Source organism: Callospermophilus lateralis, unplaced genomic scaffold (assembly GCF_048772815.1).
Source record: "Callospermophilus lateralis isolate mCalLat2 unplaced genomic scaffold, mCalLat2.hap1 Scaffold_84, whole genome shotgun sequence".
Taxonomy (NCBI): domain Eukaryota; kingdom Metazoa; phylum Chordata; class Mammalia; order Rodentia; family Sciuridae; genus Callospermophilus; species Callospermophilus lateralis.
The window spans coordinates 4,816,931-4,844,229 of record NW_027516477.1 but is presented as its reverse complement, the minus strand read 5'-3'; the positions used below and the strand labels follow the sequence as shown (position 1 = coordinate 4,844,229).

The 27,299-nt window shown below is 33.8% G+C and overlaps 1 protein-coding gene across 1 annotated transcript in view; it reads right to left on the bottom strand.

Moving 5' to 3' along the window:
* Positions 1-27,299, bottom strand: part of LOC143641089 (roundabout homolog 2-like) — a 72,551-nt gene that overhangs the window by 10,363 nt on the left and 34,889 nt on the right. Inside the window, 3 exon segments of the mRNA XM_077108500.1 lie at positions 9,248-9,448; positions 11,216-11,488; positions 17,684-17,857. Coding sequence (XP_076964615.1) covers positions 9,248-9,448; positions 11,216-11,488; positions 17,684-17,857 — 648 coding nt within the window.

Below are 27,299 nucleotides of genomic sequence, written 5' to 3'. Positions count from 1 at the left end.
ATAACCTTTGTGATAATTTTGTATTTTTGCCATGTGTAGGTGTTTCTACAATACAACAAAATTCAATAAAGCAATGTTTGCTTTGTAATTGGTCTGTTTTTCATCATATTGGTAACAGGTAGGTCTCATCTTTAACCCCCACATAGTATGTATCACCACTATATTATATTAAGGCAACATTATTTGTAATTACTCTAAGAGCATTTTATGATGCATCTATGTTAAATAGATCTCTAAAATGTATTGTCCATTTACCATGTGTTTTTAAAGCTATTTTTAAATGAATAAATGTATCTTTTCTCTTTTACCATTTGCTTTTTACAGTTACTGAGATAATTATTTTTAAAAACTCAGAAACTACTTTTGGAGAATTATATCCTACAGTTATAGTTTACCATGAAGAATGATGAAGTATTTATGAAGTACAATAAGATAGAATATTATTCTTTTGTACCCGTCTGCCCCAGAGGTAATTGTTCAATATCCAACATCTCAAACAATTATAATTAACTATTCTAAAGCAATTAAGAACTATGTACTTGCTTGTAATTCTCATATTTACTTACACTTAAAATAATTCATTAAAGTAATTCTGTTGAGAAATGTTTGTGGTAATTTTAACTATCTAAAGGTCATTATGGTGTGGTGGAGGCTTCAGATCTGGAAAACAGTGCTGATAGAATGAGCTGTGAAATTCCAACTACAGGTCATGGTCTCAATCATTGTATTTTAATGACTTTTATAGGTCAATGCCAATTCCTAGCTGTCACTTTTCAACCCGTACCTGAATTAGAAGACAAGATTATTCATTTTGCTACAAAATATTAATGTGAAGACCTAAAAGTGACAAAATAGTCTATTTTTTGGTTTTTCTACAAGCAAGTTTGTTTTACATTAAATGGCTTTTTTACAAATTTGAAATGTGAATATATTTTATTTTTTCCCAGTGAGTACACAATACACAATTGTTTGACAATACTATTAACCAATTTTATGCCAATTTCTTTGCCAATCTTACATCAAATGAAACACATTAAGATTTTTGGATGCTGTTTGGTGACTTAAAAAAAACTACAGTTTTTTTAAAAAAATGCATCTATAAAACAAAGTATAAAAAGTCTACCCATGGCCACAGAATCCCTTATCTTGCAACACTTTTAAAGTCACAATAAATGATTTTAAAATCATGGAATTAAAAAGAATTAGTAAATTGCATGTCATTTAAAGAAATGCATGGTGCTTCATTTGATTTACACATTATAAAGAAGGAAAATAAAAGTAACTTCACCTCTAAGATAATGTGGAAAGACATGTAGCTTTACACCAATTCTTGTCATGTAACTCTATAAACACAGTATACAGAAGCAGATGAAAAAACTAACATTAGTGAATACTATGGTTCTGCATATCTTTAATACTGACACACAATTGCTTTCCAATGGAGATAATCCCCTGTTTGGAGCTCATTGGCATTATTATTGTTTTATTGTCAATGGACAGTTACATATTTTTATTGAGTAGAAATTAGGAAGTGTTCCACCAAAGCACATACAAACTTTCAACTCAAATTCAATTGAAAATATATTTAAATACCCAGAGCATTAAACCATGACATAGAACACCATTAAATCTGCTATTCAAAGCAAGTAAACTTGTAATGGTTTTACTTCCCTTTGGTTGTATGATAACTTAACATGCTGGTCCTTGTTTTCTTATATTCTCTCTTGAATTGGATGCAAATCCTCTGAAGGGATCAATTATTTTCATGCCCCTGTACTATCCTAACTTTTTAAAAAATGGCATGGAAAAGATTTAGAGGAGGGTGGGTTGACTCCCTGGCATACACTGGCATACCTGAGTTTGGGCACTGACATGGTTATTTTCTCTAATGAGACTTTACCCGTTATAAATGAAGCAGTACTTGTGTCTGTCTTGACTTCACAGCAGTGTTGCCTGTAAGTGCAAAGTAAGTTGCATTCTCTCCCACCCACTTTTCCTTCTGATGGTTTATGTAGGCTCTGGTTAGCAGAGTTAGCTCAGTGAATTCCTATTCGCATTCATTCAATCAGCTACACAATAAAAATCTACGAAGTTTCTCTTAGATTTGTGTTATTCTGTTGACATTCTGGCTTGTACTGACTGGTAGCTTTATACGTGTATCATGTTGATGAAGATTTCTGATTTTTAAGAGTGTTCCTGAATTTATATAGCCATAGCATGTTATTTTGCTCTATAAAAGGATGACCATATTGGGTGGAAGATTTTTTGGACAAATTTATTTAAAACTAAGTTTAATGGGCAACATGGATTATTCTAAAAAACATTCCAAGTAACCACAGGGTTTGTATTGCATTACCTAACTGTTAATTTTTTGTGTACTCAAGACAATCAGGAAGGTATGATGCTATGTTCCAATTATTCTACATGTCATCTACATAAAGACATATTTTTTTAAGTCTTGGTTTATTAATTGCCTACAAATGCCAGTTACCAGGAGTCAAGAATCTGTATAATCTATGTGATAAAATTTTAGACTAAATTCAGTGATTGAGGAGCAAAAAGATGAAATACAAATGAATATAACTTCTTAGATATTTGTTTTGAAATAAAGGAGGTGAATTAAGGAACTTCACAAATAAAAAATAAATTCCTCACATCTTAGAGTTGTGAATTATTATGTATTCATTTTTTTGCAAAAGCTTTTTCTCCTCTCCCAGTCTCTTTATCCCAGAGAAATCAAACTGCATGAAAATCCAGGCACTGATGGTAGAAAGCTGATAAAGTGTTTAATAAGTGTGTCTCAGAATTCCTTTTCTCTTCAGTGAAGAAATGAACTACACACGACACCGAGAAGATGTTGGGGTCCATAAATAACATCACATTCTAGGCTTGCCTGTGCTGATGCAGTCTCAGGGAATTCAAAAGATGGAGCCATTGAACTATGTCATCCCTTTGCTATGACAACAGGACATGAACCGGTGACTGAGCCAATAATGCAGAGTATGAGACCTATTAAAGGGTCTCCTACTTGAAAACTGATCCTGATTGTTACATCGAATAGTTTTGAAGTACTGAATATATCATAGGAAAAACATAAGAAAATATAGTCAGAGCTAGAATTTAAGATTGCGTAGGTAGCACATGGGAAAATGTCACAAGTGGGAATTTCAGGAAGGTTATCTTCTACTTGACTGATTGACTATACATGTACAGTAGCTAACATATATTTCAAAGTCACATTTATTTTGAGCATACGTAGCTGATGTTCAACTTCTTGTTCTCAAAGTCGTGAAAACAAATGAGGGAGGACACTGTTATTAGTGTCCACTTACAAGGTTTGGTTTTATTTAAAAAGTGTATAAACATGCATTTTTTTTCTCCTTTTTAATTTTTTCTTTTCAATTTACTCATTCAAAATGGGTCAAACAGATTTTAGTTGGTAGCCAATTTCCGAGAATGTACCATCAAATATTTATTCCAATAAACTTATGGATGGTGAACTGAACATACTCTGAGCACTGCTTTTTAAGCACTTGCAATTTGGCTCTACCTTTGGTGAAATCAACTTTATATCTTAGTTAAATGAAACACAAAGTTGTATATAGACTGCATTTTTTCAATCATGAATTTAAGTGATTCAGTTTTATCCTCTAGTGTGTACTGTACATGTATTAGAAAGACAAAACAAGATATTGCAATAGATTTCATGTTTGGAAGCAGCCTGAGCATGTCCTAATAATAAATTCTTCTTTACTTGCTAGATAGTCGCGAGTTCATTTTGTTTGTTTCCTTGGGGAACTTCATGTTATATTCTGACTTAATGAGTTGGAGAGATTAATTATGGTAATTCAGAAAATGCTGTTTTAAAAAGCTATAATATAAATACAGCTCTTGTGAAACACCTTAATTTCCTTTTGCTTGTCGCCATTCTCTGATGGGTCAATTACAATGACAAGTAAAGTTGATTCTAAATAAAACTTTAATTATTTTTTTAAAGCAAGTTTAGTACATCTTTGCTATCTGCATATTTTAATGCATATTCAGCCTAAAGACTTAAAATTCCTTCTTTTGACCCCTTGCTTTTGTCAATAGCAAAATCCATCTTTCTTCTCTTAAAAACAGACTCGTTTTCTGATGTTCAGACTTTGCCAACACCATTGTTCCTTTGCATCTTCCTATTTCTACACCCCAGCTGAAAACCATCTAACAGAATGAGTTACACCAGCATTATCCAACCTAGCTTACAGTACAGAAACCCCCTTCACATTCAATCTTTTCTTCATGTCATAAGGAGTAAAGATTTGTGCTTATCACCAAATAAAATTGCAGTGCAAAATTTAAACATAAAAGTTACACAATTAAGAAAGCAACAAGACCTTTAATATTGTGTTGTGTTACACTTGTGTTACGTGTTGTATGTCAGTATGTCTGTATGTGTGTATGTTCATATATCATGCAGTGATATAACAATTGGCAGATGAGGAGTGCTCATGAAAAATTTTAAAAATGGATCCAAATTTCTTTGACTCACATGATTCAAATGGTTCAATTTAAATTGGGTAAACAGATAAAAGTAAAGATGTCTTTAAAATTAAGCTTATAAGTTTTTCTAGGTGTTCAAAAATAAAACCTAAAAATGTTGATGTCTATAAAATAATCTGATTAAATTCAAAATTTACAAGTATTGTTTCAAAATGTGAACAGAAGGAGGTTAACAGATAAAAAAGAAACTAGAAAGTTCTAGGTATGGATTTCATAGAGGAAAAATGTGTTTCTGGATAAGAGTCTATATGATGGTAATTTTAGGCTTAAAAAAAGACATGTTGGAGATATAATTAAATCATTTGTGTTCTATAACTGGGCTTGTTATCAATAAGATATGTACAGTTCTATGTTACCTTTTTACACTGAGATACAACTTAAGTGTATTTTTAAGTTAATGAGGGCTTAATCTATGTAAAGGTTTTATTGTAAAACACAAAAGTACTTTGCTACTTTTCTACAAAATGTTAGAAGCTTTCAGCCTTTCTTTAATTCATGTTTTAGATGTGATATTATGTTGTGTTTGCTCAAGTTTACAACAATTTATGTAGGCTTTATAAAATGATGTCTAAAAAGCAAAGATCAGCTTCAGAGCTATAGTAAAATTCATGAAGAGCCCCTTACTTGAGATAAGGCTCTATGTCCCATCTCACTGCATGTGAAAGTGACTATAAAAGAAATAGGCTAGATTTCAGTACATTAAAAGTTGTGTCCAAAGGTTAGTTTTTGTCATGATTACCAGGATCTCAAACAGGGGATATAATGTATAACTCCACCAAAATTCAAGGTAGCTATTATATGAACTAAATATGTTTTTACTCTTGATAATTTTATTTTGTAGTTTTCTTATAAATGGTCTAAAGATTGCCTGTTTTGCAGAGGTACTACTTTAAGAACTCACAACCTGGGTTAATTTAAGATAAGGAGTTATCACCTACAGGATAGAGAGATAGACATTAAAGCCCAGTGCTCTTAATATAAGGCTGTTAAAACTTATTTGCTAAATGTTTAAGATTAAGTTTTAAAATTAAAAATTTGACTCTTGCTGTCTGAGTCAGTCTGAGTCAGGGGATAGGGGACTTTTCCAAAGAGCTTTGCAACTCTAGGCCACATAACCTCCCGATCAGGGAGATTAATGAGACCAGTGGAGGACAGAAAGCCAGTCAGTGCATTTGCTGTGAAGAGGAGGGTCATCAGAAAAGGGAGACATTCCTGATGCTTCTGAGGGAAGCCACATGGTCAAGCAAGGCCTGGACCCATCCTAGCGCAAATGGCACTAGCAGATCTGAGAAGCTGCTGTAAGTTCCCGAGGACTCCCAAGGAAACTTGGCTGACTGTTAACAATAGATAGAAACAAAAGTCAGTTTGACTTGCTTCATCTTAAACACTTAGCAAAGACAGTCAAAGCCAAAACACAGCTATTCCTGGGCATTTTAAATAAAATAATACTTAAATGTAACTTCCATAAATAAGTAAACTGGATTCTTCAAAAGAGATTCTCAGACATGAATGCCTGATAACTATCAAAAGGAACTGCCAAAGTAGTTCTTAGTTCAAGGCCTTTATTTCTAACCTACACAGGTAGGCCTGGTGTTTGCTAGTATGGTTATCCAGCCCTAAGTAACAGAATTAAAGATTTCTCTATTAGACACAGAGGTCATACTAGTAAAAGGATTTTGCAAGTCAGATGACATTAAACTGTATCTTAATGTTGTGTTTACATCCCTGACAATTCTGGCAATGTGACAAATATCCTTAAAGATTTACATACTCAGATAAAAGCCATGTTCTCAGCAATCTTAGCTCCTGGTTCTTGGTACTTCCTGGTGGAAAACATTGTTAGTCTTTGTCTTTGCCATCATACTCATTGGCATGTTCCTGTGCTATGAGATTTATTGCTGCATCAGTCTGGTTCCAGTACTAATGAATTCTTTTTTCTCTTATAGACCGCCCATCACTCAAATGGCCCTCCAGCCAATTACTTCTCAATCAGACTTCTATCATGGACCCACTCAATAGACCCGATTTTTAAAGGGGGACTCCAAACTGCTTGCCCCACACCGTCCCTTTTCAGCCTGAAGAAGCCAGAAAGATTTTCTTCGCCCCCCTTCCTTACAGCAGTAAGGAGTTCCTAAATTAAAAGGGGGAATGAAGCCAGATTAAAAGTTAGGTAGTCAGTGTAGTTAGGTAAATCTAATATCGAGTGAAATCTAAAATGGAGGCCATGCTGGGAATGACTCAGGGAAAACGCAGGACAACTCATGGAATGTTAATGAAGTCCTGAAAAGGCCCTAGGCCAAAGTCCACCTCAAGGAAATGTTAATGGAGCCTGGGAAAACAGCCCCAACAGACTTGGAGATAGCCCATCCCAAAAGGTGATAATTAAGCCCACCTGTAGACCTCCAACCTACAATCCATCACTGAAAGAACTATAAAAAGGGGAAACAACTGCACTTCCACGGATTCCACCTTTTGGGTCCCCTTCTTCCTCCGGGAGAAGTCTTTTCTGCTGTCCTTTAATAAACTTCTAATTTCTGTTCTGACAAAAAAAAAAGTTACACAATTAAAAGTTAATATATGGAACCACAGCCTATTAATTCACATATAGTAAAACAAACCAATAAGAACAGACAATAATAGGAACAGAGCTAAAAAGAGTTAGCTTGCATAGCAATGCACAACAGAAATTATATACAGAGAAAAATCCTTTTCTTCCTGGAGGGCAAGTTTTGTTTTCTTTCTTTTTTTTTTTATATACTCCTGACAAGAAAGAGTTAAGGTGGATGGTGTACTTAAGAGAAGAACACAAGTAAAATATCTGTGGGATATGTGTGGCTGTGTGTCTTTACATTGCATTTACAGTTCTTTTAATAGTACATAAATAAAAGAAATTGTTCATTGCACTGTTTAGTGTCATCACGTTCATGAGTTGGGACCTGATGATCCTTCAGAGCAGCTTTGTATGTCTCCTCTCGGTTACTCTAAAAAGAGATGGAAACAAAAGTCAGGAATAAAGCTCAAGAGTTAAATGATGCATTCTTCTATCCTGACCCGCATATTCAAAATCAGAGCAACCAGATAGTAAATGAAGATGAAGTCATCAGAAAGATCTTGGTGTGTTTGTGTAATTCATTTTCGTTGAACCAGAGAAACAAGGAAAATAGAAACACTGTAGTATCTGGAAATTTAAAATTCAACTAGAGCTATTTTATTTTCACTCCCTGAACACCTACGATTATGTCAATATAAAATTTAAAGAAAATTTCAAGTACCCATGGGCCAAATGAAAAATTATAAATAAATCTTAATACTGATCTGATTGATAATAGCCAATAATAATAACTCAGATCCATAAACGATAAGTTTGAAACTATTTTCCCTTTTCATTAGCTCATGAACTCCTCCAGCCTGTGATGTGAGCATAATGGTAATCATAAACTATTTTTCCATGAGGAATTCAAGAGATCATAAAAGTAGCTTTGTCTTCTCATGAGCTATAATCAGGCAAGTGGTTGAGAACATTAGAAGCCATGGCTGTTCTCTTAACAGACTTGGTTAAGCTGAATTCAAAGAAGCAGTTGACAATTTTAAGCAGGCATCATTATAATAGGGAATAGGGAGTTGGTAAATTTCCTAATGGAATTAACACAAATTCAATGTTTTTAATTGGACGAACTGTGACATCCCTATTTTTCACCATTACCTCATATTTTTATATTTAGAAAATATGAAAACCAATGCCAGTTCTTCATTCAAAAAGATAAACTTAATCAATAGCTATATCATTATAATAAAAATATTGTGAACTAACTCAAATCAAAGATCAAATTTTTTTTTAAGACTGACTCCATAAATTTAAAAAAAAAAACGAATGAAGAGCAAATAAATGAAGAATAGGAAGAACTACTAAGAAGACTCTTTAAAGTACCAAAGGGCCAGAATTTCTCTCTTTTTTATTGTGCTGAGTTTAAAAGAGCAAGAAAAGTATCCAGTGAACTACATTTAATTTAACTTGTAAGTGTTGAGACTCTTTGCCCACGTTTAAACAATTTTCTGTTGTTTTATGGTTGTTTATTTTGGTAATGGGGTTTGAACCAAGGGTGCTCTATCCTGAGCTACATCCCCAGCCTTTGTTATATTTTATTTTGAAACAGGATCTTACTAAGTTGCCCAAGTTGTCCTCAAGCTTGTGATCCTCCTGCCTCAGCCTCTGGTAGCTAGAATTACAGGTGTGCACCACCATGTTTAAAGTAATTCTTACATAGCATAAATCAGCTTGAAATATAAATGAAATATTTATGTCATCGACCTGCTATAAAAAGCAATCATCTACGTTATGACCAAACTTGTTTAAAAATCATTGATTTTTTTTCCTGTAGCAGGGAAAGTTTTCTATCATTCTTAAATTTGTTTAATATGATAATATTATTAATCTAATATTTTTTCTGAATCACAATAAACCATAATTTTTATTATTTTGGTTCTGGGGATTGAACTCAGGGATGAGCTACCATTGAACTACATCCCCAGTGCTTTTATTTTTCATTTTGAGACAGGGTCCTGTTGAGTAGCTGATGGTTTTACTAAATTGAGGCTGGCCTCAAACTTGGAATCCTCCTACCTCAGCCTTCTATGTCATAGGGATTACAGCTGTGCCACACCGTGCTTGGCTATGGTAGCCTTTTCAGTGACCTAAAACACTTACATAATTCACCTGTAAACTGTCCTTGACTATTTGAGCCCATATATCCTATGTCAAGAAGGTCACTGGCATTGCGCTGGTGGCCTCCCCTCAACACCTCTGGTTTCCTGGGTCCAGTGGATCCTTTAGAAGAAGCTGTTCCTGATGAGCTGTGGCCACCTGGAGATGGGAAACTGGGCTTGCTATAGGGCACCAAGGCCTCCTCTGAAAAAGAAAAATAAAAAACAATAAAGGGCTAAATTGAACTGCAGCCTGGGAAAATAACACGAATTTAACTCTTACAAGTTAAGCTCAGAATGGACCATTTTACTATTTCATTCTTTAGTAAAATTAAAATTAAAAGGTTTAATCAAGACTGGATATTAAAGGAATTTCCATGTGCAAGCAACATTTCCTACAATAGGATTTGAAGCAGGATTAAATTAAAAGAGATCTTGGGATAAGTATACACTGTTGTATATTATTTGCAAAACTTAAATTCATTATAAAAGAGAGCAGCTTACAGTGAACTACTTTGTTTCAAAAAAAAGCATATCTTAGAATAATTTCTAGAGTTCAATGAGGCTTCAATATTCCCATCAAAACAGAAGGAACGTGGTTTTGTTTTAGTTTAAACCACAGCAATATTTTCTCAATCAATTTAGATCAAGGATTTTGTATTAACAAATTAAGTAAGTTTCTTAAATTTTTGTTGTTGCTTGGGACATAAATATATTAATTGAAAGGCTAGGAATTTCATTAAAAGAAAAAGAGAAACCCACCCAATTTTAACAAATGTGATAATATTTATTTTGTATATTGTCTCCCAACAAATAACTGATCAAATGTATTATGAATAATTATTTAATATTTTGAATCCTTCATTCCTTCTCCTTTTCTCCTCTCTTTATTTCTTATCTCTCTCTTCCTGTCTTTCTCTAGCTCTTTCTTTTCATCTCTCCACATCTTCCTCTCCACCCCAACTACTCTATTTCTTTCTTTCTTTTGAGGTTTTGGCCATTAACAAGTGATTAGATGATGAAAAAATGTTGGCTGAATTTACTGTTTCTTGCCTTAGATAGTCTTTAATGACAGGGATCACATAATTTTTCTCTCACAGCTTGAATGGTAAACCATTCCTAAACATTTCAGTAAATCTAGATATTGAAATTGTCATCTTCTGGCCCTTGCACAAATTGAATTTTTCAAAAACTTGAGCACAGTGTTGTAACAAAATGTAATTACAGAAATGCATGGGGAGAGGACTTGTCTAATAAAGATTGAGTCCAAATGAATATGGAATATGTTTCAAAAGTTGTGTGCATGTGTATATGTTTATTAATACTCAGTAAATCCTGATGCAAGATATTCCAAAAAATGCAATAGCCTCACCCCTAATTAATGTCCAATCAGAAACCATGAAATTTATGTTTTAACATTTCCAGGAAGTGTGATTTATAAACAAGAGCATTCTTGTCCCCATGTGAACAGTCATCTACATTTAATCAGTTAACCTTTTCCAACATGAGGTCTGTTGGTTGGTCATTTATTTGTAAATTTATAATCTCAATTAATTCACCTAATTGACTGACAGGAGCTCTCCTTTCAAGTGACTGGTTACTTCTGTCAAAATGACAATCTCCTTGAAGGTAGAGATTAAACTGACACAAAAGCTGAAATTTAGTGGTCTTAAAGCTACTCAATAGAAAAGGTAAAAGGCAAAAAAGCCAAAATTGTCCCCTGAGACCATAAATGAAGGCTGGAGATCTCTTGGATTCAAAGACCTATGGAGTGGTCAATTTGAGGAGCAATCACCACTGTAATCAGTTTCAAGGAACATGCCTCTGAGGTCTGCTTGAGAAATTCCTACTTCACTTACTGACTTAAGGCAAATATCTCTTGGATGCCCTTAAACAACTGCCATTTCTAGAATACCTGGTAGAAAATAAAAGGGTCACAGCCCACACTTGCTTGGGACTGTGCAGAACACACCTGATCCAACCCCTTGTTTGTGTGGGGCGTTTTGTGTGTCTTCTTGGCGTTCTGTGGAGCTTATCCATTCCTGGGTTTGTCGTTGCCACTCTAGGGAGGTTTTGGCTGGACAATCCAAGGAGCTCTTTGGGTCTTCTAAGCTGGAGGCATGTTGTCTCTCTAGAGAGCTTCCTTTTCTCTCTGTTGAGTTTTCCACATGACCAGCATGCTGGCTCGGGCCTATTTGCTGCCTTAAACCCTGACCTGGTGGGGGATCTGGTTGTGGTGGAAGATCTAAAAATTTTGAATAATGTTTAGAATGGACTAAAATTTAATGAAAAAATACAGGTTTTAGTTCATGTTGGAAAAAAAAAACAACTCCTGCCCTCGTACAAGTATCACCCATGCAAAAACAAACAAAAAAAAAAAAAACAGAGAAAAATAAAAGTCAATTATTGATATGTAAAATGCATATTATTGGTGTCTCTGCTGTCTTCTACCACAGCATCATTGAAATCAAATTGACTGGATTCATCCAACTGTTAAACATGGAAAATGTTTTCAATTGCACACTGGGGCTAACATTCAAGGTTAAAGGGCAACCTAAGGGTCATAATTTATTTTCATCCTTCCCTTTTGAAAGTAGAAATACTATGGCAAAAAATAAAATAATAACATCACTAGAAATTCTAGCAACTGTGCTAATAAAAGAACAAAAGCCAGCCTGCCAATCTCCATAGGAAAATCACCCTTGGGAAATTAAGAACTATATGCCGTATCATATGCAACATATGATTGCCTTTACCCAAGTATGTGGCACATTTAGCAATAGTCAAAGGGTTAAGCTAACATTTATTAAATGCAATTAACATTCTGCCTGACAACCAATTCTGGCTATTTGTTTCATGAGTTAGCTAATGAGTTACAACTAATATATTATAATCTTCCAATGTATTAATTTTAATAAATAATAACCAATGTTCAGCATACAGATTGAATATGCTTTATGGTACTAGAGTTGGCAATATATCATGGAAATTTGAGAAGTAGTGGAATAGATAATTTTTTAGAAACGCTTTTTAAATTAAATATCAGAAATGAAAAACTTTAAAGTTCAAGTATCAGCAAATTTTTCATTTTCCTTTTATTAGCTATTCATATCTAAAACTTTGTGTCTTGAAAATCTTCCACTGTGAAATCATACTTCCTTCCTTAAATATTACACCAGCTGAAATGATTTATTTTTTTTCCTTTAGTACTGGGCATTGAACCCAGGGGAATTTTGCCACTGAGCTACATCCCCAGTTTTTTTAATTTGTTATTTTGAGGTAGTTTTGTAAGTTGTTGAGAGTCTCATTAAATGCTAATGATTGAGGCCAGCCTCAAACTTGTGACCCTCCTGACTCAGCCTCCTGAGTCATTGGTATGGTAGGTGAGCATCACAACACCCAGGTTTAAAATAATTTTTAAATCATTCTAAATATTCATTTAGCTTGATTTATTGTGATTTTGTGTATGCTATTGCGTACTTCTTAGTTTATCCTTAGAGTATTGGCAATTATGTTATTTATTCATAAAAAGCAAAAATCATGTATACTATTTATTTCATTAATTAGAAGATACTGTACTTAATATAGCATTGTTATGACACTTTTATAACCAGGTTCTTATTTCTAATAATATTATCATTGAATTTTAAAGGGAAAAGTATAAATTTCTTATATACAAAAAATAGCTTTTTCAAAGGAATGTTAAACTGGTCATTCTAAGATTTATACTTTGTCTTAGGAGCAAAATTATATTATTCTCTACTGCACAGAGAATCTGGAGCACCCAGGTTGGATGGTTACTAGTTCTTATGTATACTTTTCACATTATATTATGAATTTCTAATTATTGAGGGGAACAGAGTCTCTGTCTGGGAAAATAAGGTTTTATTCCAAACATTTCTTCCAAGATGAAAAGCTAATGTAATGTTGAGATATCTCTTTGTTGGATAATCTAATGAGTTTGGGACTCCCATCACTAAACATTATTATAAATGCAAATTAATTATTTCATTTGAGTTATTGTTCTTAGAGAGACAGCAAGGAGAAATTATAAAATTTGCTTCCAAAATAACAGATCTTCACATTGATTTTTACTCTCCATCAGAGCAGCTTAATTTCTAAAATGGTCAAAATGGTATCTGCTTATGCCAGCTAAAACTCTGAAGACTATTTAATATAACCTGAAATTATATAGCTTCATAATTAAGTAATATCCTTGAAGACTGTGTCTTCTAAGAAGAAAGGGCATTGCAAGCACATTGAAATAAACCAACGGGAAAGGGAAATGGAATTGCAAATGGCTATAGAAAAATAAAAATATATAAGCAAATACATTTTATCTAAATTAAATTTATTATTCAATTGTAGGTTGATTCATCTCAACAAAGTCAATTCACTAAAGAGTATCTTACTAGACTACTGAGAATTAGCTATTGTCAGGTGACCACAATCCCATGACATAAATGTTGTTATTGTCCTCATTTTTTATTTGAGAAACTGGGACCACAAAGAAATGAAGTATCTCCATTCTGGATCTTTCCTCCCAAGAACTGCAGACTCTTCTAACCAAATCTACATGGGACAAATCCACTTGGATATTTAGAAAGCTTTTCAAATTGCACATATCAGAACTGAAATCTAGTTCCTCCTTTATAAAATGTGTGTCTTGCATGATATTCCTCTTCCCCACCTGTGGCAATTTCATCCTACAAGTTCACCAAAGCTATGAAGTGACCTTTAAGCTTTGCTTTACTAATTTTATTAACAAGACCTGTGAGCACCATTTCCAGAATTCCTCACTTCTCATCGCTTTCACTTATTTCTGACTTGTTATGAATCCCCTATGTTGCTTCTACAGCTTCCTAAGTATGTGATCTGTTTTACACCTTTTCCCCATTAAATATAACACAACAGTGGAGACGATCTTTTTAAAAAGAAAAACAGAGAAGATCATGTCACTCCTCTGCTCCCCCCCACCCCCCACTCCCCACCCCTCTCTCCAGTAGCTTCCCACTCAACATACTGTAAGGCTGATTGCAACACTGCAGCTTTAAGGTCCTACATCATATGTGCTCTTTTGCTTGTCTGACTTCGTGTTCTATTTTGTTTTTATGCTTGCTCTAGTCATTTTTCTCCCCTAACATTTTTGGTAAATAAGCCCCAGATTTTATTGCTGTTTTTTTATGTCTTTGAAGGACCTTTCCTTGGATATCTTTGCTTTAATTCTTCTAGTCTTTTCTCCAATGTCACCTTGTATGTGAGGCCTTCCCTAAAGAACAGGGCCCCTTTTCTGAACAGGGCATTAAAAACCAGGGGAAAGGGAACACAGGTTGTAGTCTAAGGAAAATCAGTTTGTTGGGTAGAGAACTGCCAATTTTTACTCAGTGTGTTGGCTTCAAAGGTATTTTTTGACTCATTATGCAAGTGGATAGAAGATGTGGATTCATCAATGTCTCCTTAGGTGTGCCTGGGTTTTGGTATAGCTTTTGGGACAGACACAGAAATATCCATTCCAATTCTTCTGGGACACATGGAGGATACTTTCTAGTACTAGACACCATGGGAGAGAGTTTTTGATAATGACATATGAGACATGAAATAGGTTCTTGTCATTAGAAACTCCCAATGACCACCCATTATCTGTCTTTGCCTCGCTCAGAAACCATAAATATTTCTGAAAATAATGCCATCTCAATTCTGGAGAGACCTACACCCTTACATTACTGCTTAGAGGAGAACCACCTGACCTTGATAGATGAGTGTGTCAATAAGAAAGTATCTTTTACTGTGCCAAGACACTGAGGGTTAGAGGTTGTTTGGTAAAGCAGCTAGCAATAATTACCCTAATTAATATAGCCATAAAACACTATTGTAAAATCTATAATGTAAAAGTTTTATTGTAAAGTGTCCATACACTATAAACTACTAGGCAGCAATCTTCCCAAAAAGAAAAGTTTGATTTTATGTAAAGAAGTTTTGAATTATTCCTGACACATGGATTCATATCATGTAAGTGCCATGTCATAAGCATTTATTGTAAAATAACAATATTCTTAAGGCCTCCAAAATAAATGTCCTTGTTTCACAATTAAATGTGTCTGGATTGCACATGTGGGAAGATATGTGAGCCAAATTTCCTTTGCAATAACACTTAAAATATATCTACTAATAACACATAATTCATAATCACTTTTCAAAATTGAAATTTAGCGACCTATTTTTTTTAGAAAGATAAGCAATATATTGATCATGATTTAAACTAGGAGGAAGATAGTTTTATGTGAACATATTGAAAAATCTTGCAGAAAAAAGGATTATAGAAGAAAAAAGAGCACTCTACTTTTTGTATATTTAAATTGTATGCCGTCCACATATACTACATATGGTCTTCAAAGATTTGTAAAAAGAACACACTATATTTTTCTCTGTTGCCACAATATTCTGAGCAGAAAAAATTATATAAAATTATTAATTCTCCAATTTGTAGCATATCAGTGAGAGCAGTCTTTTCTATTTAGAGTGAATAAGATCAACACTGCAAACTGTTCTAAGTGCTCAACTAATCTCCAGAGCATGTGGAACAGAAAGGCTTTGTTCACCACAGGGTATCTATTTAGAGAGAATGAAAAACTCAATTGGACCCTTAATCTTCATATTCCATAGAAACACTTCCCCATGAAAACAAAATAAGCAGGATATATGAACAAACCTGAAAGCTTTTAGAACAAGCATGTTTGCCTTTTTTAAGCCTTCTTAGCATTACAGGGTGACAAAAGAAAGCACAAAGATGGCTGCCTGACACAGAGTGCCCCTTCCCACAAAGGAAAATGCTTTTTTTTTTCCAAAACAAGCTTCATTCTGTTTCATAATGATGGATGTAAGAGTGCTAAGGACTAGGTCATAGCTTCTCAAAGGTGGATGTCCATTAATTTTAACCCATGGAGCTTCAAAACTTCCTATAATAGTATTATACCTCAGAATAATCATGAATGTCTCCATGGTTTATTTGAAGATCTCCCCAAATGTTTCCAACATTCAGCATGGCTAGGTTAATCCTAGTGTTTAGTTGGACAATCTCAGATAAAGTTTGTATGCTTATGAAAGATAAGGTTGAGAAGAGGGAAGAAACTCATTTTTGAGTCTCACTGCATACTAGGCACTTTAAATATAATTATATATCCTTAAATATACTTCATATGTGCTTATGCTTAGAATAAAGTTTCATGATGAATATATTTATTCAGACTTTAAAAGATATAATAATTAAGTGGAAAATGTGGGAAATAGACTATGCTCTGAGAGCAGTTGAAATACTCATTATTGACCATGGATAACTTCCAGTAAAAATATTTTCTGAAACTAACTATTTAAGCAAATATTCAAAGATTGGCTATTCAATTAATTGACATACGTTGGCAAACTATGACCTATAGGCCAAATTCTGCCACTATTCTATCAATAACGATTTATTAGATATTAGTCACACCCATATTTTCATTTACTATAGCTCTACCCATGCAATAATGGCAGTGCAGAGTACTTGTGGCACAGGCCACATGCTAAAAAAAACTCCAAATATTTACTCTCTGAATTTCAATAGAAAATATATATACTAGCCCTTTGTTATGGTCCAAATGACTGTATATCCTTAAAATTCATCTGTTGAAATCCTAACCCCAGGTGATGGTATTGGAATATGAGGGCTTCATGAGGTCATAAAGGTAAAGTTCACATGAATGGGATTAGTGCCCTTATTAATCACACCCCAGAGAGGTCTGTTCCATCATGTGAGAATTAATAAAAATGTACCATCTGTAAACCAGAGTGTGAGCCTTCAAAAGATTCCAAATCAGTAAGTGCCTTGATCTTTGTACTTCCACTAATATTAGCCCAGAGATCCATGAGAAATAAATATTTGTTGTTTAGAAACTTTCTGCTGTTTATACAGTTATGATTATCTGTTATAGCAGCCCAAGTAGACACTCTTCAACTACATAACCGCTAGCATGTTTTAAGCTCTGAAATTCACGAAACTAAAAAATTACTAAACCATTTCAAGTTCTTTTCCAAGAGTGAAAGAGATTATAATTTCATATCATAAATGTTCTGATACTATGACATGTGCACATGCTGCTTATGTTTTTTTTCCTAACCTTTAAGTGGAATGTTTGCTAAAATACAATAAAGAAAAATTTCAGAAGGGTAGAAAAATCAACAGTTAAGAGTGGTACAGCTTCTCTTTCTTGGGGATTAATCATAAAGACATAATTCCAGATTGTTGTGAGAGGGTGTTTCACGTAAGCAAGACCATTTTGCCAGGTTCCTGCCTTGTATGTAATGAGGCAATGCCTAATCCACCATAGATATTTTAATCTGAGTTAATGACCAAGTAGAATGCATCTCTTCATTGAGGAAAGAAGAGGAACAGAAATCAGCCTACCATCTGTTATTTCTTCCCTTCGGTGAGGCAGTGCTGTCTGTTGGTCCATTCGCCCTCCCTTGTGTTTGTTGGTGGGCCTGGGCCTCTGACTTTGATTCAGGGCTGTGCTCGTGTTACTATCAGTAGAAAATGGGCTGGTGGGTCGAGGTCTTTGAGAGGAGGTAAAGGCTTTTCCTAGAAAGAAAACAAAGGGAGTGGGGTATAGGGAAGGTCATTGTAATGCACTGATAATGTCTTGTATTTTCTGCTCTTCCTAAGGCTAAGTCTGTGAACCTACCTAGAGACGCCATTGGAAGATACCAAATATTGGTGCACCTATAAAAATAAATATATGCCCTGCTACATATAATGTGTTCAATTTTTATAAGCTAAGAACATCCCACCCACAAAAATATTTCAAACAATTGAACATAAAACAAATCCACCAATCCAAAGCTTCATACTGCTTGATTAGTTTTTATATTACCTTGAAAATTTTAGTGATAATTTTATAGTTATATGCAAATTCATGAAACATTATTTCTCAAAATTCAAGAGGTTATTTCTTAAATGAATTGCACACTGTTTCATTTTCACCCCTGAAATTTTAAAAAATCTGAGCACAGTAAAAAATGCCTTGTAGTTTTATTTGAAAAGTCTGCTCAGGTACACATGCTAAATTGACTTTACCACTTATATGCAAACAAAATGAACTCTATCTCTTAGTGGAAACTCAATAACATCAGTGTAGAGGATAGCAGGTTAAAATCACCTTGTATATCCAAAGTGAAGTAGGTATTTTGTGATTACTGTATCTTAGCAGACTTCAAATTCTTATGGACGAATGAATTGTACTATTTCCCTTTCTTGTGGTTTAGTACAAAAGAAGTGAAATTTATTCTGGGAAAAGGTTACCTAATACATTTTCAAAAACGTCTTTTAATACTGTTTATTATAGTAAGAGAAGGATGGTTTATGTTCATATATTTATTCTCTTGTCATGTTTTCATTTCATACAAACTTATCCTACATAGTTTCATTTTCCTAAGTCAATGTTACATGATGTTGCTTAATGTTTTATTAGCTATTAGCACACATGCAAGAAATGCACCTATTCTGTCTAATTTATTAGTTTTCTTGCACTTTCTCACTGTTCTGCTTACAGCTAATGCCACAAAAAGCACTCAGGCAACATAAAGTTTTTGACTTATGCTTTATAAAGCAAGAAAATTCAAATAACAGTTATATTACAACATATTTTAGATTGGATGCTATATGAAAATAAACCTCTGCAATGCTTGAGAAATCATTTTATTTTGCTTGAAGATATCTAATACGTGCTCAAAATAAACATTGATGATATAATTCAAGACAATTTCCAAGGCTCGCTTTTCTAACCTGAGAGTTTAATAAATATCAAGAGCATAACACTTTTATTTAATATTTGAACACTACAAAGATTTAAAAATGCATTTGATATTTCATTAGTTTTTTAAGAGAGCTCAGTTTAATTCATATATTACCATCCTAAATGTGAAGTTAAGAAGTACATATACAAATATTAGAGCATAATCATGCCAAATTGTTGTTTTTTTTTCCCAGAAAAACAAATGATTACAAACTGCTAATCTATTTTTAGAATTAAGACTGCATTTCTTTTTGTGGAATGAGCAGCATGTGAAAATGACATAATTGGTCCTTTATATTATTACTTATTACTCTCAGAAATCAATATTAAATTCTCTAATGTACAATATACACGTAGTCATCATTTTATTCAACTTGCAAATGCAGTAGGTGTATCTTTAATTAGCATCCTTTAAAACATATAATAAATTATTGTATTAAAATCTTAGCCAAACAATAAGACCCTCAGCCATTTGAACTGTTAGACTGAAAGCCTTACACCTATTCACCCCATGCTGAGGAAGGTTTCCCAGAAACTGCATTTGTAGAAAGAGACGGGGCAAAGGAAAGTAATGGAGATAAAAGCTGAATAATTTTAATCACTAGGTTCATTACTAATGTGTGCAGATTTTGCAAAGTGTGAGTTATTGAAAATTTAATGGCAATCTGAGTTGCTGATTTGCCGTAATATAGAAAGGAAGTATATTCCAATTAATCAGCAGAACCGTGAAGAGAAAGGGATATTAAGGATAGAAGGTAGTAAGTTGGAGCCTATTTTTGGCTCTGCAAAACTTGCATCAGGTCAGAGTTCAGACAACAGAGCATCCCAAATGTTCATGCATATTACAGAGAGCCCTGCAGTCAGACTTGCTGAGAAAGAAGAGGAGAAAAAAGGTAAGTGTCCCAAGGACAAGATTCTCTCATGCAAAGAGTGTTGACTTTGGAGTCTACAAACCTGTTCTTGTAAGGCTGGTTCCATCCAGCCTAAAACCAGCTTTATCTGCTGCTTCCACCAGTGCTTGTGCAAAACTGCCACTGGCAAATATGGAACCATCTGAGGAGCTACCTACACTAGATCTATGACTAGAAAAGTTACAATCCTCATCAGATGCAGAGCCCCATCCATTTACCATTGAACCTAAAAACAAATGTAGTTGTCTAGTGAGTTTGTATATATTGCATATCTCATGTGCTTGCAAACACTATACGAATGAGCAAGTACACTGCCTCGACTCCTTGCCACTTTGAAGTTTCATCATGGATTCCTTAGCTAAACATTATCCGTGTTTTAAACACACTTAGTACAAATGAAAGAAGCTTGTGTAAAATCGGTATTTGTTTAAAGCACATGTGCAAGACATGTTCCAAGTGGTTCATTTCTTACATTGTTTAAATTGTTACATGATCATTTTTCCAAGCAAGAACTCCTATGTGTATTTTCTACAAGTCAGGGATGAACACTTTTATTGAAACAAATTATGGTTAATTTAAACTGATCGGTGACTTGCTTGAATAAATAGTATGGGTATAATTTGAAGTTACTTCAGAGGGCAATGGTAATCTGCATAAAAACTTGAATACCGGACCTTGTACGTACAGTTGTATTTCATAGAAGATCTGGAATTATTTTAAGATTTTTAAGGTGAACAGTTAATTACTGTTTAAATAACAAAATACATCAACTAAAATGTATAGATGACATCAAATCAACTAAACATAGAACATAAGGAAAATGTTAGTTTGCAAAAGTGCTATTAATTTCAATATATCTTATGCTTTCTTTGATTTTTAATATTTGAAGAACTCTAATTTTCTCTTTAACACTGATACTTATGAAATTAGCCTTTATGGAGACTATTATCAGCATTTCTATCAATTTTCTTTTTCAAAATGAACTATGGCAGTAGAGTAAAAAAAATGCAACTTTATATTTAAAGAAAATACACTTTGAAGATATTGACAACTTTTTTTCTTTCTAGAAAGTCACTTAGTATTTTATGCATATACATACACACATATTAGATAAAAGCACACTGGGAACTTAACTCATTATGTAATAAAATTAAAATTGCAGTACATATTTAAGTTGGTGTACCATTAATTCATGACAAAATAAATTATCAAGTATTGTTTACCCTATCTTCTGCTTTTGTTAGAAGAGGGACAAAAAAGGACTTACAAAAAGTTAATTTAGAATTCAGGCTGTCATGGTACAATAACACGGATGCATGCATTCTCAAGACAGAGAAAACTGAAACTGAAAGGGTTAGAATGATCTGGAAGTTAAAAGGGTGTTAAGTGTAGCAGAGAAAGATAGAGTCTTGATTCTATTTGCCAAAAGCACAAAGATATACTTTTTACTTTCCAAACAAATTCCCTTGACACAGACCACTGCAAGGAACCTGAGATAACACCAGCAACTGAGCCTCCTCTGAGAGATTCATTTCTAGGTTAATAATCACAAGTCAAGGATCAACAGCCCAAAATGAAAGAAGAAATGATGCAGTGGGTCTTGCGATATAATGCTACAGGAGATAAGAAGAAATCAAAGTGATTCAGCAAGGGGTCACAAAAGAATATGAAAGTCGAGAACTGGGAATAGTTTTAAAACATTCAAAAGCTCAGTTCCAAACCCTTCCATGTGATTTCTGTTTTTCTAAATGTCTGTGCTCACTCTCCAAACAAGCATCTCCTTATTGTTATTCTAATTCATCCTGACACTCCTTTTAGCGGATTTCCTTCTAGTCCCTTCTATCTTTCCTCATTGTTATCTACATTATCTTTTCAAAGCATCAATCTTATACTTTGTTCCTCTGTTTAAAGTCTTACCTATAACACCAATGCACATAAAAAATTAGGAATCTGAGACCTCCCCCCAATATTAAGCCAGCCTACCTTTGCAGCCCATTCTGTCCCACAACTAGTGTAATCTCACTCTCTCACCCACACATCACTTCCCATTTCTTGACAATACTCTGTATTGCACCAAATCTAATAATCACTGCCAAACTTTAAAGTTCAAATAAAATACCATCTTTATCACCTGGGTTCTACCTTCAACATTCTATTAGGGTGACTCCCTCCTTTGTTGTGAAAACATTGTGCATGCAGTAGTCTATCACATGTCTCCCTATATTTTGTATATTGTATGTATTTTTCCTGTTCCAGGAAATAAAACTCTTGACATTAAGAACTATCTCTTCTTCACTTCAGTATTTCTTGTACAGGGTCACTGAACAGTAGGAATTCAATGAACAGTGGGCATATGGAATTAAATGCATTTATTGTTTTTTTATTCACTGTAAATTCTTTGAGTGATTATATTTGATGTACAATTTCTTAGCAATGACCTTTCTTTAGTTGCAAAAAGAATGTTCTTACAAGCATCCTCAGAAAATTTATTAAACAAATTAGTGAATATTTGTTGATTACTTTGGAACCATGGGAAAAGCAATAACGTCTTCAAGTAAGAAAGTAAAAATTGTACTATATAATTTTTATTATATAAATTAGGATATATATTATATAATAAAGTTCATATGATGTACATCTTGGTTAGGCTTTGATATTTTTGAATATCAAGGTTAAGCAATATTGTCTTCCAATGAAGATGCTAAATATCATTAAGTGGCAAGTGGCAATTTATTTGTGTGTGTATATGTGACATCTCTATTGAGATTCACCCATCCCAATGCACTTAGCCCAAGCTCTTATTTTTGTTGTTATTCTTTTAAAATTTTCTTATTCCACTTCTATCCACTATGATCAGCCAAGAAATTGAGTCTACTCTGCCTGCTGTGTGGTTCTACTCTGAGGATCTAGAATATTGACAAATTTAGTTTCTGAATCTGCAAAATTTAGAAATAAATCTCCCATCACAGCAATGTTACCAAAGAAATCCCATCTTGTAAGACTTCCCAACTTTCCCCCCAAATAAACTGTTATCGCCCTGTGAAAGTGAGTCCCACACAAGAGGATTTCCATACATGCATCTGCCTTACCCTAAACAGATCAGCAACTTTCCTACTTTTGTGTTTGCTCTGATTTCTCTCAATCTTTCAAGCTTTAATTTGACACAATATGGCCTCAAACATAATCAAGAAATATTTAAACATATTTAAATTCATTTAAAAATGAATTTATTTTTTATTTGTTCATGAAGCTTTTCCTGATGCTCACCGACTCCCTTCTCTGGGAAGAGAGAGTGGCCTGGAAGGCAGGACATCAAGTGGGTATTGGTTGATAAAGAGACAACATTAGCTATTCTTTTACTTGTACTTCCAATAAGAGCAAAGCGACTAGACAGATGACTTTAGAGTTAAAGACAAATATACTATAGCTATTTGGCCATATTAGGCAATGAGAACACTAATGATCCCAAGTGAAAGAGAGAAGTTAAGTTAGTTGCTTCAATAGATTGCAACCAATATAAACAGAAAGAAATCGATAATTCCTGTTCCTTCATTACTCTGCCTTTCTGGTAAGTCTTCAACTTTCCTCTGAATTGGGGATAAGATACATAGAATTAGTACCTTCGTAGGACAATTTTAAAGCAGTTTAGTTATATTGTATGAACAAAAAGGTCTATAACATATGTTAAAGTTCCTACCATAAAATCGTTAAAATTTTTAACATTTATTGATTTTACCTCTCAGTCATTACAATTTTTCCTCTTACTTTTGATTTGAACATCAAGAATGATCTGAAGATTCAGGCAAACAATTATTAAAGAGAGTAGGGAAAGAAGGAGGAGAAGGGTAGAAATCCTTGAGGAGGAAGAGAAAAGGGGGAGGAAAAAAGACAGTAATTGAAAGAAAACAAAAAAGAGTAACTCATCAATTAAAAAGGAAGTCATTTAGTGGTAACAGTTTTTTTTTTTAAATGTAAGCATAAACATGAAAATAAAAGTGAACACCAGGTAAAAGGAGTTCAGCCAGAGATTCTTACAAATTATATGAGTTTTGTATTCATTTGACACATTATAGCCCCAAACATAATCAATACATACTTAAACACTTAATGAAAAATGAATTTATGTCCTATAGAGAAATTTATTTGTGTTTATGTTCTCAATCTTTCCAAATTTCTCAGCTTTAAAATTACTGAAAGGTCAAAAAATATCTCAAATGTATTCAAGTTGTTAAAGAAAAAATGCACACAGGACATTAAGTCGTTGCTCAAATGTTATTGAACATAAAATACCATGATAAAGTGGCATCTTGCTGTGTCTCTATTACATCTTCAGCACTAAAATTAATTTATGATCAGTCATCAATTCATTTACATGTCGTTATATGCTAAATCCTTCCTTGCTGATAAATGCTTATCCTTAGATCCATTAAGCTAGAGTAAAGTCTGTGCTTTCTAATATGACCCTGATAATTGTTGCATTACCATTTTTATGAGATACAAAAACTAATGTTCCCCCATTTTTTGAGCCAATATTTAATCCTGAAATTTTTTCTATGAAGTTCTCATTGCCTAATTACCTGCTAAGTAAAATCTTCAACTCTAAATGTCTTTGATCAAATCAATCCAAATATTGACTTCTGTTTAGAGGCAGAGAAATATTTCAAGTCTCTGGAAATTCTTTTTACACTCAAATGTCTGAATATACAATAGTCCCACCTATATTCCAGAGAGAGAAAGGCATGGGTGAATGTGGGAGGGAGTGGGAGAGAGGGAGGGAGGAAGGGAGAGAAATGTGTCATATAGGAAAAGCAAAATAAGCAATTAAAAAATCTCTTCCCTTGGTTCATATAATACTTGTTAACTCATCTCAAAATATTGTGCATAAAATATGCACTTTTCTTATCCATTAAATTCCAAAGTATATATTTAATTTCTTTTTAAAGACATCAGATAATGATTTCCTTAATTTTAGCATTATTCCTGGAATTTTCCTTAATACTCAATTACTATGCTTTTGTAGCAGAAGCAAAGTGTGGCAAGTGTGTGGAGTGTGTGTGAGTCTGAGTAGGGAGTGAGTGTATTTGTGTGTGAGGGAGAGAAATTGTTAGGCCATTAGGCTTCACCATCTGTCAGATCAAACTTTCCCGAGTCCAAGGACCCAAAAGCTGTGTGCTCAGGTCAGATGGTGAGGATGTCTGGTTTTATTACTTTCATACTCATCTGGTATGGGAGTTCCAGTAAAAACCTCCAAAGATATAAAGTGGAAAATACAGGGCCACAATTTCCTTTCAGCTGTAGTGTTCATGTGGGATCCAACAGGCAAGGAAAATTTTATTCGTTTCACTTTACAACACTCAATCTGGGTCTTTTTGTAATCAGTGAGGCAGTTAGAATCTTGACTACATGTTCAGGACATTGTCCTCTCCCACTCTCCTCTTGCCTTGGTTTGTTTTCATGGTGGTGTCATTAAATTCAGGAAACACTTATCCTTGACTCCCACCACCTTTTGGAAGTTAGAGAAAGAAATCTTGAAATCTTGCCGCTCCCTGGTACTCAGAGAGCAAAGCTGACAAGTTGAACACTGAGGAAGAAACAGTCCATATTTCCCAAGACAATGTTGCATAGACATTGCTTAGTCCCAAATGCAGTGTGATGGTATGAAACTTAAAAAAATGTACATTATTACAACCAAATAGTATTAAGCACAAATTAAAATAAAAATTATAAAAATAATATTCCTTCCAAAAGAGCTAATGGATTTTAATTTTATTAGAAAAAGGTAACTGCACACAGAGATAAATATGAGAAGAATAAATAATAAAAGTCATATCAAATTCAATATTTTTATCAAAATTAAGCACATTGTGGGAAAGGATTAATGTTTCCAGTGATAAAATGCATATTTTATTTTTATAAATACATACTTATTCCTCTCAACACACACACACACACACACACACAGAGAGAGAGAGAGAGAGAGAAGTAAAAAAAAACCAGAACATTATTTTCCTCTTCAATATGCTAATTCTGAGGATTAGAATGAACTGGGCATTTCCAGGGCAGAGATCATAGTAATTTATCTTTAAAGTAAAACTGATTGATTTTGTTCATTCTTCTGCCACTTATCTGGTAGATAACCTTCAAAAAGGATGTAAATCCTTCTGTGACTCAATTTCTTTAGCTATAAAATGAGAACAACAACAATAATAATGAGGTTATGAGGATTAAATGAGTTAGTAGATGGTAAAACTTTACATCAGGGCAAGGAGTTCTTTCTACAAATGTAAGAAACCAAATAATTTAGGCTTCTCCATTCTATAGTTCTGTCATGCATTCTTTAGTTCTGATTTCATACTTACATCTTGTTTCTTTACAAACTCTAACATTTAAATCCATTCTTAGCTCAGCCAGCCATAGGAAAAAACAAGCCACTGCTTAGAAGGGTATCATGCATTGACTAGGAGCTAGGTTTTCTACTTTATTATTATTATTGCTGTTTGGTTGTTGCTATTATTAAATCTAAATGTTTATTCAAGTGACTAGAAGTCATGGGCTTAAAATAAATGTTTGTTTAGGGAATAAATACATGAAACAGGAGACTTGCAAATACATATTACCATTACTAAGATCATGGGATGTGGAATTATTGATATTTTCGTTTCTTTTTGTTCTTTTTCATTCTTGATGATCCTTTCAAGATTTAAGTAGCCATTCACAAACTACATACTTGCTATGAAAATATTTGGAGTTAATGTATAAGACTGTTAGTGGCTGGTATTCCCTATGCTGGCAGTTGGGAGTACAATTCAGCCAAGTAAAATTTGAAATTTTACATAAAGACTTTCAGCCCACCCAGTGTTACTGTGTTACCCAGTGTTACATCCATTCTGGATGGCTTTAGAGTCTCCAGGAATGGAAATTGTTAGTTCTATTTAATAAAAATGGTCATTTGCTTCATGAAAATGACAATATAAGGGAATTTCAGTTGAAAGTAAAGATTAATTTACACCACAGGCGAGTTTAGAACTCTAAGAAACTGACGGTAAGTTCAGAGTCCTCTAGTCTCCAAAGCTCATTGAAGGAGTATGTGTATTATGGCCTATCTCTATTAGCACTATTAAAGTAGCCTTATAGCTGAACAAAACCTAAGAACATCATTAGAACAATATTCATTAGCACGTTGGTTTTGATTACATTTGGTCCACATAAACATCCACCTGAGCATATGTACAGGCATGTGTACACACACAATTACATGTACATCCTAGTTGCTCTCCCTCACACACAAATACATTCACTCGCTACATAGACTCACACA